Raw genomic sequence first — 12,768 nt, 5'->3', positions numbered from 1 at the left:
TAATCATGATCAAGTATGGCAAAAAAAAAAAAGTAGGGCTGTGGCAAAAAAAAAAAAAAAAAGGCTGAGTGTATGAAAGGGAAGACTGGGAAGATTAGGGATTTCTGTTTTTGTTGTTTTAAAAACATTTATTTTTATCAGGATGAACAAACATTTTTAAATATTATTCAGGTTTTCCTATGGGTTACTTTTATATTATATGTGAACTTTCTCTTCTCTCTTAGGCCCATATTGAATATTTAAAAATTTTATATAATATATCAGCTTTTCCAATTCTAGCTAGGATCCTGAATTGTGCAGTGATCATTAAGGTACACCCATGATAGGGGTAAAATATAATGACTACTCTCTTCAACTAATGTCTGTGATATTGCACTTAGAAATTTAAAGTCATGTTAACATTAGCAGCTAAAGGTATAATTAATGCAACCGTGGAAGGTGGGATGTCTTCTGAATACCACTTTGGAATGTTTTAAATGAGTCAGGTAAAATGAGGTAAAAGCTTAATCAGCCATAGAGCAGGAAGCATGCACATGTATGGGTGTACCCACAGCATTCTTATACTAGGAAATTGTTTTAAGACTGGAGTTAGCAATACTCACCTTAATCACTTGATTTTCAAGATATTCCATGAAACAACCAGAACTTGCTATACATTTTCTACATTTCCAACAGCGAAGAATACTTATTTCCTCTTGATTATGATTTTTAGTTATCGATTCTTTACTTCTTTTCATCTGTGGGAACATTAATGCATTTTTAAAAGGTTAAACTGTCAGATAAACTTGCTCTTCTAAATCCTTTGCACAGAATTAGCTACAAGTGGAGCATCAAGAAGAGAACTATCATTTATTGAGGTACCTGCTAGTTACCAGGTCTTAGGCTAGGGGCACTCCATAAAGTACACCTGGGATTGAGAATTCCATTTAATTATTATGATGATGCATTATGTTAGTGACTACAAGCTTATTTCTTTTTGCAGAACATTTTATGTCTATTGCTTTCTATTTGTCTCTCACTAAAAGTGGTAAAAAGGAACTGCTGTATAGTTAGTGACTACACTGATTTCAAAGAGTTATGACAAAGAACTATAAATACGCTTGTGAGTGGGATGTTTTGAATAGCTGTAGCATTGAATTTTAAATATAATACAATTTATCAAGTTGTAGTTAATTCTGTAAAATTTGGAAATGCTTACTTTAAATTGATGGCAAAAATCCTTTACCATGAATGCAATAATTTCTCCTTTATATTGTACTCATCGGAATAGCTAACTGTACTATATCTTGTGATGAGATATACTGAACAAGAATAGCCCCACTGATTTTTTTAGTCTATTTTTATACCTGAGTTTTTATGTCAATACTTTGATTTAGACAAATTTGGGGTGATAGTTTCACAGTAATATGTAAGAATTCCAAAATACTATAATGTATTTAATAATTTGCCTGGTAATCGTCCATTATTTTTCATTCATTCAACATCTACTGAAAGCTAAATATATGCCAGACAATGAATGAGTCAAACTCCAGGACCACGAAGATGAGTAAAACTTATTTTCTTAGAGATGCTATAGATGAATAATTTTCTACCCTAGCACATTAAAATGACTTGGGAGGCTTTTTAAAAAAAGTGATGACGAGGACCTGCTCCTAGAAATTTTGACTTACTCTGAGAAAGGGATGGGCATAGGAATGAGTACTTTAAGAAAATTCCCCAGGGAATAGTGTGGTCAGGGTAAAGATGAAGAGGTATGTACACACAAAAAACTAACTAAAATGCAGCAGCTACAAGAATTTTAAGAGAGGGAACATAGACCCTAACCAAGTTAAAAGCAAGGATTTAAAGAACTCTGGGTGGGAAGGCACAGCAAGTCCCTCTTGCAGCCAATCTAGCTCAAACTTTAAAAGCAGTTAGTCTGAGGTTCTGTCTCCTCTGACCCATCTTCAGAACCTATCTTAGCCCAGTGTAAGCCACTCTATTTAAACTGCAAACTCAATGATCATCAAAAATCTCTTAATTTGCAAATGTCCTACCTTCATCTTTCTTCATTGTTGAATCACTACCCTCCCACCTTATTTAACTTCTTTAGTACTTATCTCTCTCTATCCTTCTTAGCCTCTTTTATCCTCATCTCCCTTTTAACCAGTGGTTCTCGGCCAGGAGTGGGGACTGCAGGGGGGAATCACATAAGAATCAAGTATAGAGAAACTCCCTATCTGCCTGTGTCAACTAATCCCGAGATACCTGCCTCCTCCATGAGATTGTTCCATGCTCTCTTGGGAGTGCAACTATGTAGTAGAAAAAACCCTGTAGGAGATTCTAGAAAATCTTCAACAAAAACCACTGAAAACTATACTCTTTCTGTGTGACAACTCTATTATATATCAATGATTTTTAAATCTATATGTCTAGTTTTGATCTTATTCTAAAGCTCTAGACTAATTATTTTCAACTTCTAGATGCCAAATGAACATCTCTGTATGAATTTCCTTCAGGGCCTTTGCACTGGCTACTCACTTTGTATAGATTTGTGCTATCCTGTTAATATATGGTAGCCATCAGCCAGATATAGTTGTTAAGCACTTGAAATGTGGCTAATCTCAATTGAGATGTGCAGTAAGTATAAAATATACACTGGATTTTGAAGACTTAGTAGAAAAGAGAATGCAAAATGACTCAATTTTTATATGAATTAATGTTGAAATATTTTTAATATGCTGAGTTAAGTAAAATATATAAAATTAATTTCACCTTTTTTCTTACTTTTTTAATGTGGCTTATAGATACAGCTTGCATTATATTTCTAGTGAACAGCACTTATCTAGACCTCCTTGCCCCACCCAGGTCTTTGCATGGTTGGCTGTTTTCTCATCATTCAGATCTCAGCTCAAAGTCACCTCCTCAAAGATATGGTATGAGAAGCACCTAGGGAGTTTATTTAAATGCAGGTCACAGGGCCACGATCCAAGAGATTCTAATTTGATTTTCCTAGGGTAGGACCCAGAAATCAGCATATTTAACAAACACATTAGTTGATTCTGTTACAGGTGATCTGATGACTATGCTTTGAAAGACATCGACCTACAGAATACAGCCTAAGCTCCTTACTACATCATGAAAGGCCTTTTAGGTACCACATGGGATCCTTGTGACAGTTCTGTATGATTATAGTAGTGGTCACATGAATCTACACAAGTGATAAAATTGCATAGAACTAAATACACACACACACAAATAAGTCCATGTAACTAGTAAAATCTGAATAAAGTAGATGGACTGAAGGATGTGCAGAGTTCTCTTGGTGTATCTACAATTCAGAATTCACCCTTCAATCGACAATTATTCAAAAAGTTTTAAAAAAAACCTCTAAACACATACATTAGAAACTCCAAATTATAGAGTTGTAATATTATTTTGAGAGGCTGAGGCAGGAGGATCATTTGAAGCCAGGAGTTCAAGACCAGCCTGGGCAAAATGGTGAGACTCTGTCTCTACAAAAAAAGAGGTCTTCCCTACTCCCAACTAGGTTCATGGCAAAATCTGAAATACTTTCTTATAATTTCAACAACATTCATAGCATCTTTAACAGGGATAGATTCCATCTCAAGAAACCATTTTCTTTGCTCATAAGAAGCAGCTCCAAATCCATTCAAGTTTTATCATGAGATTGCAGCAATTCAGTCCCATCTTCAGGCTCCACTTCTAATTCTAGTTCTCTTGCTATTAATATTACCACCACATATACAGTTACTTCCTCCACTAAAGTCTTGAACCCCACAAAGTCATCCATGATGGTTGGAATCAACTTCTTTCAAACTCCTGTTAATGTTGATATTTTAACCACCTCCCATGCATCACAAATGTTTTTAATAGTATCTAGAATAGTGAATCTTTTCCAGAAGTTTTTCAGTTTACTTTCCTCAGATCCGTCAGAGGAATCACTATCTATGGAAGCTACAGATTTACAAAATGTATTTCTTAAACAGTAAGACTTGAAAGTTGGAATTAATCCTTGATTCGTGGGCTGCAGAATGAATGTTTTGTTAGCAGACATGAAAACAACATTAATCTTCCTGTACATCACCATCAAAGCTCTTGGGCAACTAGGTGCATTGTCAATGAGCAGTAATATGTTGAAAAGAATTCCTTTTTCTGAGTAGTAGGTCTCAACAGAGGGCTTAAAATGTTCAGTAATTCATGCCTTTGTAAACAGATGAGCTGACACACAGGCTTTGTTTTTCCACTTACAGAGCACAGGCAGAGTAGATTTAGCATAACTCATAAGGGCCCTGGGATTTTCAGAATGGTAAATGAGCGTTGGCTTCAACTTAAAGTCACCAGCTATATTATCTCCTAACAAGAGAGTCAGCTTCTCCATTGAAGCTTTAAGTTATTGATTTCTCCTGTCTAGATATGAAAGTTTTAGATGGCATCTTGTTCCAATATAAGGCTATTTCTTCTACATTGAAAATGTTGTTTAGTCAGCTACCTTCATCAATTATCTTAGCTAAATCTTCTGCATAGCTTCCTGCAGCTTCTACATCAGCACTTGCTGCTTCACCTTGCACTTTTATGTTATGGAGACAACGTCTTTTCTTAAACTTCATGAACCCACCTCTGCTAGCTTCATACTTTTCTTCTGCAGCTTCCTCAACTTCCTCAGCCTTCATAGAATTGAAGCAATTTAGGGCCTTGCTCTGGATTAGGCTTTGGCTTAAGGGAATATTATGGCTGCTTTAGCCTTCTATCCAGATCACTAAAACTTTCTCCATATTCACAATAAGGCTGTTTCCTTATCATTTGTGTGCTTTTAATTTCCTTCAAGAACTTTTCCTTTGCATTTACAGCTTGGCTGTTTGGTGCAGGAGGCCTAGCTTTCTGTCTGTCTCAGCTTTCATCATGCCCTCCTCACTTAGCTTATTTTTAGTTTTTGATTTAAAGTGAGATATGTGTGACTCTTCCTTTCACTTGAACACTTAGAGGCCACTGTGGGGTTATTAATTCACCTAAATTATTGTCTAAGGGAATAGGAAATCCCAAGGAGAGGAAGAGGGGTGAGGCTGGTTGATAGAGCAGTCAGAACACACACAACATTTATCAGTTAAGTTTGCCATCTCATATGGGCACAGTTCATGGTGCCCCAAAATAATGACAATAGTAAGTCTAAAGATCACTGATCATAGATCACCAAAACAGATATAATGGAAAAGTTTGAAATATTGCAACAATTACCAAAATATGACAGAGACATGAAGTGAACACACTTTTTGGAAAAATCACAGCAATAGACTTGTTTGATGCAGGGTTTCCACAAATCTTCAATTTGTAAAATGCAAAATGTGTGAAGTACAATAAAACAATGTGTGTCTGTACTGTTTTGTGCTTTTCCACCTTCAAATCTGCTGGTCTTTCTTCCTGTGATATCATTTCCCTATCCTTTAACTTTATATTAAGAAATAGTTCTCATCCTTTAAGGCTGAGCTCAAATTTCCTTTTCTAAATGCTCTCCAGGAAAAGATAATTGCTCTCTCCTTTGTGTCCCCATAGCACTTTTCACACACCTGAACAATAGCACTAGTCATGTTGTATTACACTTGTCTCTGTGTATGTGTGCCTTATACATTTAACTGTCAACTCCTAAAAAGCACCATACTCTATGGAATTCTATTCTTAAAATCAAAACATGATACCTGGCACCAAAAAAGGCCCTCCACAAATGTTTATTGAAATCAGATGAACAGGATGTGGCAGAGAGCTCAGCTCATATCCTTTCTCCAATACTAAGTGCTACATATGTCTGGCCAACTAATGAAACAAACCAAATAGAAGTCCTTTTGCAACAATCATGAGAAGCCTACTGGGGACAAATATAGCTGTGTTTATATGTATCTGAGCTTGAAAGGAGAACTGCAGGCTACCCCACAGTGATCTATTTATAGGACAACTGAGGTGGCTTCTGTCAGAAAATTTATGCTAAAAGAAGGGGTCAAACCTGGCAAATCAATCTATTAACAAAATGGCAGTCTTTCTGAAGAGATCTGAATATAGCATGTTTGTTGGCTGCTAACTCAAATCTACCCCCAACTCAACACCTTAGACACTAGTATGGGTTTTAGGAAGAGAGGGAACTGCATAAGTAAACTGAAAACCCTATTTCCTGAACTCTGTAATACAGGGAGTCTAAACAATTTTGGGTCGCATACACCACATGGCTTCAATACTCTGGGGACTTTAGGGAACAACTGGAGAACTACTGATGCAAGCAGGGAAGGCGCAAAGGCAAGGTGATCTTGGGAAACAATACAACAAAACACTGAAATGAACTTATTGTTGAGTGCATTTGAGATGCCCCACATACTCAGAAATACCTGGAGGGACTCTGCAGGGAATTAAGTTCTGAGCCAACAGGTCAGGATAATAAACAGTAAGATTCTGACATTGATATTCATATGACTGCAATAGAATTTACAGACTGATAAGGCCTAAGAAATTCAGGAACGTTAGTCTTCTACTTTCCTCCCAAATCCTGTTTCTCATCTCTTATTCCGGTTCTAATCAGATCAGACACATGTGCTTTCTAAGATGGAGTACTCCCCCAGACCCCAGTTTTATTCCTACTTATGTCACAGTCTACGTCACTCGACCTTGTTATCTATCTCCTGTCCCCCTTTGGTCTCTTTGACCAACTATCTGCTAATATCTGCTTGAATTTCTTAATATTGCCTGCTTATAGATTTCCTCTTGCTGCACCTCACTACGTATCCTGATATTTCTGTTGCTTTTTGGCATTTCCTGAATGCACTGGGCATTTGGAAAATAATGTTTTGTTGAGTTATGTATCTCTCTCTCAAATACTGAAACATTTCATTATACAATATGGGAAAAAAACACATTCATTAATATTACCACCAACCTCAGCAAAAAAGTTCTTTATTGGGCAGCAATCAAGGTCATAGTGGTGGATACAAGTTTTCCAACATTTTAGTTTTTGTTTAAAGTTCAAATTTTATCACTTGGAACAAACACTGACAAATATCCATGTCTGAGTAACCATAGTTTGTCAATCATTCAAGTAAAAATGATGTCCCATGGAAAAGTGCCTCGTTCAGCTCTCAACTAAAACAACTGAACAAGGGCTTTTCCTTAAGACTATCATCAGCTTTCAGTAGACTACAAAATGCCTTATGCATTCCTCCCATTTTTTCACAAAGAATATTAAAAAGACATGTATTTAAAAGTAAAGTGTTAATAAAATCAAAAGTATTTTACTGCTTCAACAGTTTTTTAACTACGTGTGTGGCAGTAAAGAATAAAATGACTCCTAGTGCAATTTGTTGCCACTGTCTTGATTTGGCTAACCAACTAGCAGTTTTACCTAACATTGCTTTTGCATTATTAGTGGAAATGCCAACATAATAATAAAGGCAAATAACATCTTAGTATCACCAAAAAAATAGTTTTGACCTGATTCCCTGAAAGGAACTTAGAGACAGCAGGGGCATGGATCACATTTTGAGAGCTATGACTTTATGCAAAACAGCTGTCCCAAAAATGTCTATGAAAATCTTATTTCCCAATAATATCCTTTAAAATATTTAGGAAGGATAGATGAGTCTCTATGGAGAAACATATTTAGAAAAGATTAGGTTGAAATTTTCTATAACACCAAGTACTGGAATTATAACCTTCATAATGAGGTTCCATTCCTTTGTCTACATTTTGCTACTTGCTATTCTTTATGGTAAAATACCAGCATTTGGCACAGATATAATTCCACACTCCTGGGTCTCCAATCTTTGCTAACCTTGTTATTCATAAATTTAAAGTCAAGATGAAGTGGACAAAATTATAAGTTATAATTATTAAGATTAACCTAAAATTAGAAAACCAAAACAATGTTTAGAATTGAAATAAAACTCAGTTATCTTCTCGAAAACAAACAAAAAAATTGAAAGGGGATATAGGCACAAATGCTCTAACTGGAAATTTTACCAATCTGTTAAGAAATGGACAATATGTATAACTTACATAAGTGTAGTCCATAAAATAGAAAAGGAAGAACAGCTCCCCCAAACAATTCTATAAGACAAATATAACTTTGACATATTAAGAGACAAGGATATATTAAACTAAATGAGAATATAAGAAAATTATAGACCAATCTATTTATGAAAAAAGATGCTAAAATACTAAATATTGGCCAAGAGAATCCATCAATGAGTTATAAGAATAACGTATTTTCACCAAGTAAGATTATTTTCAGGAATTCAGGAAAAAATCTGTTCAATATATTCAACAAACTAAAAGATTAAAAGAAAATATACATGCTCATCTTAGAAGTTGTAAAAATAAAACTTTTTGTGGAAGTTGTAAAAATAAAACTTTTTGTGGAATTCAACATTTAGTCATGACTGAAAAACAAAAACACTACTCTAATAATAAAAGGAAATGTCCTTATCCTGATAAAGAGGGAGTCTATCAAAAGTTTTAGCAACTATAATACTTGATGATGAAACGTTAAAAGCAGTCCATGAATATCAGGAAGAACACAATGACGCTTATTATAATATTTGCCCTATTATTAACCTTTGTACCAGCACACCTAGCTAATGCAATAGAAGCAGAAAAGTAAATAAGAAGTATAGGAGGCACTTGCTGGGAGGAGCAAGCTGCAGTGTTGTTTTTGGGTCCTGTAAACAGCTCTTGTTCCTCTGGAGAGCCTATACTACCCAAAGTGATCTACAGATTCAATGCAATCCCTATGAAAATATCAACATCATTTTTCACAGATCTAGAAAAAATAATTCTATGCTTTGTATGGAACCAGAGAAGACCCTGTATAACAAAAGCAATCTTAGCAAAAAGAACAAGTTGGGAGGCATCAATTTACCAGACTTCAAACTATACTGCAAGGCTAGAGTAATTAAAACAGCACGGTACTGGCATAAGAACAGAGACATAGACCAATGGAACAAAACTGAGAACCTAGATATAAAACCATCCTCATATAGCCATCTAACCTTTCACAAAGCAGACAAAAACATACACTGGGGAAAAGAATCCTTATTCAATAATTGGTGCTGGGAAAACTGGATAGCCACATGTAGAAGACTGAAAGAGGATCTGCACCTTTCACCTCTCACAAAAAGCAACTCATGGTGGATAACAGACTTAAACCTAAGGCATGCAACTTTAAGAATTCTAGAAGAAAATGTTGCAAAAACTCTTATAGACATTGGTCTTGGCAAAGAACTTATGAGGAAGACCCCAAAGGCAATCACAGTAACAATAAAAATAAATAAATGGGACTTGATCAAATTAAAAAGCTTCTGCACAGCCAAGGACACTATCATGACAGCAAACAGACAACCTACAGAATGGGAGAAAATATTCACATGTTACACATCCGATAAAGGGCTGATGACTAGAAGCTATATAGAACTCAGGAAAATCAGCAAGAAAAAAAATCAAACAACTCTATCAAAAAGTGGGCAAAGGACATGAACAGAAACTTTTCAAAAGAAGATAGACTAATGGTCAACAAACATATGAAAAAACGCTCAACATCTCTAATCATCAGGGAAATGCAAATCAAAACCACAATGAGATATCACTTATCCCCAGTGAGAATGGCCTTTATCAAAAAGTTCCAAAACAATAAATGTTAGCATGGATGTGGAGAGATAGGAACACTTATACACTGCTGGTGAGACTGCAAACTAGTACAACCTCTGTGGAAAGTAATATAAAGCTACCTCAAAGAGCTACAAGTGGAACTACCATTTGATCCAACAATCCCATTACCGGGCATCTGCCTAAGGAATAAAAGAAATTCTATAAAAAAAACACATCTGCACTATAATGTTTATAGCAGTACAATTCACAATTGCAAAGATGTGGAAACAATCCAAGTGCCCATCTATACATGAGTGGATTAATAAAATGTGGTATAGGTATACCATGGAGTTCTATTCAGCCACAAAAAACAATGGTGATCTAGCACCTCTTATATTATGCTGGATAGAGCTGGAGCCCATTCTACTAAGTATCACAAGAATGGAAAAACGAGCACCACATGTACTCACCATCAAATTGGTATTAGCTGATCAACACTTAAGTGCACAGATAGTAGTAACATTCATCAGGTGTCGGGCAGATAGGAGGGGGTAGGAGGGGATGGGTATATACATACCTAATGGGTGTGGCATGCACTGTCTGGGGGATGGACACGCTTGAAGCTCTGACCTGGGTGGGGCAAAGTCAATATATGTAACCTAAACATATGAACCACTGTAATATGCTGAAATAAAAAAAAATTAAAAGAAAACATAAAAAGAAGTATAGGATTAGAAAGCGTTCATAAATGAAAAATAAACTAAGAGCCTGTTAATATATGCATTTTTCTTTTTTAGGCTACAGATGTTTCCATCTTGTTAGAACTACAGCAGTTCCTTGAATAACATCATTTTGTTCAATGTCATTCAGTTATAATATGAGGGAAAAAAAAAAAATAAATTCCTAGCCAGGGCCACTGTCTGTGTAGAGTGTGCACATTCTCATGTCTGTGTGGGTTTTCTCTGGGTATTCTGGTCTCCTCCCACATTCCAAAGGTGTGCACGTTAAGTGAACTGTTGTGTCTAAATTGTACCAGCAGGAATGGGTGTGGATGTGTGTGAGTGTGCCCTGTGATGGGATGGCATCCTGTCCAGAGTTGGTTCCTGCCTTGCATCCTGAACTGCTGGGATTAGGCTCCAGCCACCTGAGACCCTGAACTGGAATAACTGAGTAAATAATTATCTTACTCATTTTTATTAATCTTTCTTAAATGTGTGTATAGCTCACGTTTATTTTAATGTTTAATATTAGAAGTGTTTTGGTCTGTAGAAGTTTGATGATGTTTGTGACCAGAAATAGGCCATAGGCAATTAACTCTTGTTTATATCAATTAGCCTACAGTAAAATTGGTTTCATTATATGTGGTTTGCTTAAAGTTGGTATCCAAGAACCTATCAACAACATAAGGAGGTACGTACTTACATAAATCACACTGATTAGCAAGTTCGTTCCTTGATGCTGAAGAGCTGAGGAGAACACAAGTATGAAGAAATAATCCTTAACATTATATTACACACACACATCCCCTTTGATGTGGTATTTCTTCATTCCCTAACTACATAGGAGATGGTTAATTACCATTTGCTCACTAAGATGATTTTATCTCAACTTTCATATACTTGGTATATAAAACTTCCCTATGGTAGTAAATATGCTCAGTTTAAAGTGTGTAAATTCAACTTTTGGACTTATATTCGATACTTTCAGTATTACCAATTGGCCAAAAGACACCCTACCCCCGATATGTACATTTCTCACTAAATTACACGAATAAAATCATGGAAAACATTGTCCTACAGTATTTTCCTTATTTGAAGGGAAAATTGTGCTGCTCAAAGAAATCTGGGATACAATGGTAAATTTAAAAATAAGCTAACGTGATATTTGATAAGCTTCTGTGGTACTAGAAATATAGTAACTTCTAATATACTATTAGTTTCTTGCTCTGGGTACTGCTTATTTATATAGGTATGCTCACTTTGTGAAAATTCATCAAGCTGTACATTTGTGATCTGTTCATTTTTCTGTATGTATATTTCAATACAGAAATTGCTTTAAAAACTTGTCACTTCAAAGTGTGTCTCTCTCTTCCTCTCCCTCTTTCCTTGTCTCTCATCAAAATATCCCCAGGCTGGCCTCCATTTGAGAACAGTGGATAAAGAATGCTCCATATGGAACAATGCCTACAGTATCAATTCTTATATCTGGCCCTGGTTAAGAGGCCTAAAAGATTGGTGTTTTATGACAGGTGGAAATCAAGTACTTCCAACAAGACAAAGGAGCACAGACGTATTTTTCCTACCCCTGTCCATATGGGGATTACTTATCAATCACCAAGGAAAAACTGGAGATTAGGAAAGTGTTGGAATGTGTCCAGGCTGCTTTCACATTATAAAAGTTATATATAACAGAGGTTAGTTTATATGTGGATAGAACAGTGCCAACCCTTTCAAAACCAAAGAATTGATTAAATGCTAAAGAAGTCTTTCATAATCCAAATCCTAAACAACTGGGAATGGGCCAAGATAGAAAAATCTAATGTAAAGTTGAAGACCTCTCATGTACAGATAACTTTGTGATTTGCTTTTCTTTATATTGACTGACATATTAATCTTTTCTTAAAAGCTTTAAGGGATAATTGATATACAAAAATTGAACATATTTAATGTACACATTTTGATGAATTTGGACATAGGTATATACCCATGATACTATCATCATCACAATCAGTGTACTAAGTATATCCATCACTTCCAAAATTTCCTTGTATACTTTTGTGGGATTTTGTTTTGATTAAGAACACTTAAAATAAGATCTATCCCTTTAACATATTTTAAAGTGCAAAATATTATATTGTGAACTATAGGTACTATGTTGTATAGCTGAGCTCTAGAACTTACTCATCCTGCATAACTAAAACTGTATACACATTAAGCAACAATTCTCCATTTCCTCCTACCCCATCCCCTAGTAGTCACAATTCTATTCTCTGCTTCTATGAGCTTGACTATTTTAGATACCTCACATAAGTGAAATAATGCAATACTTGTCTTTCTATGACTGGCTTATTTCACCTGGCATAATGTTCTCTAGGTTCATCCATGTTGTTGCAAATGGTAGGATTTCCTTCTTTTTTACTGCTGAATAAGT

The 12,768-nt window shown here is 35.5% G+C and overlaps 1 protein-coding gene across 3 annotated transcripts in view; it reads right to left on the bottom strand.

The window, feature by feature from the left end:
* RNF180 (ring finger protein 180) overlaps window positions 1-12,768 on the bottom strand; it is a 156,167-nt gene that overhangs the window by 123,152 nt on the left and 20,247 nt on the right. For all 3 annotated transcript variants that reach the window (XM_069492620.1, XM_069492621.1, XM_069492619.1), the window contains one exon: window positions 603-737. In XM_069492620.1, coding sequence (XP_069348721.1) covers window positions 603-737 — 135 coding nt within the window. Of the gene's footprint in view, window positions 1-602; window positions 738-12,768 lie in introns of those variants that run through there.

This window comes from Eulemur rufifrons, chromosome 17, assembly GCF_041146395.1.
Source record: "Eulemur rufifrons isolate Redbay chromosome 17, OSU_ERuf_1, whole genome shotgun sequence".
Classification (NCBI taxonomy): domain Eukaryota; kingdom Metazoa; phylum Chordata; class Mammalia; order Primates; family Lemuridae; genus Eulemur; species Eulemur rufifrons.
This window is presented reverse-complemented; position numbering and strand designations above follow the sequence as displayed.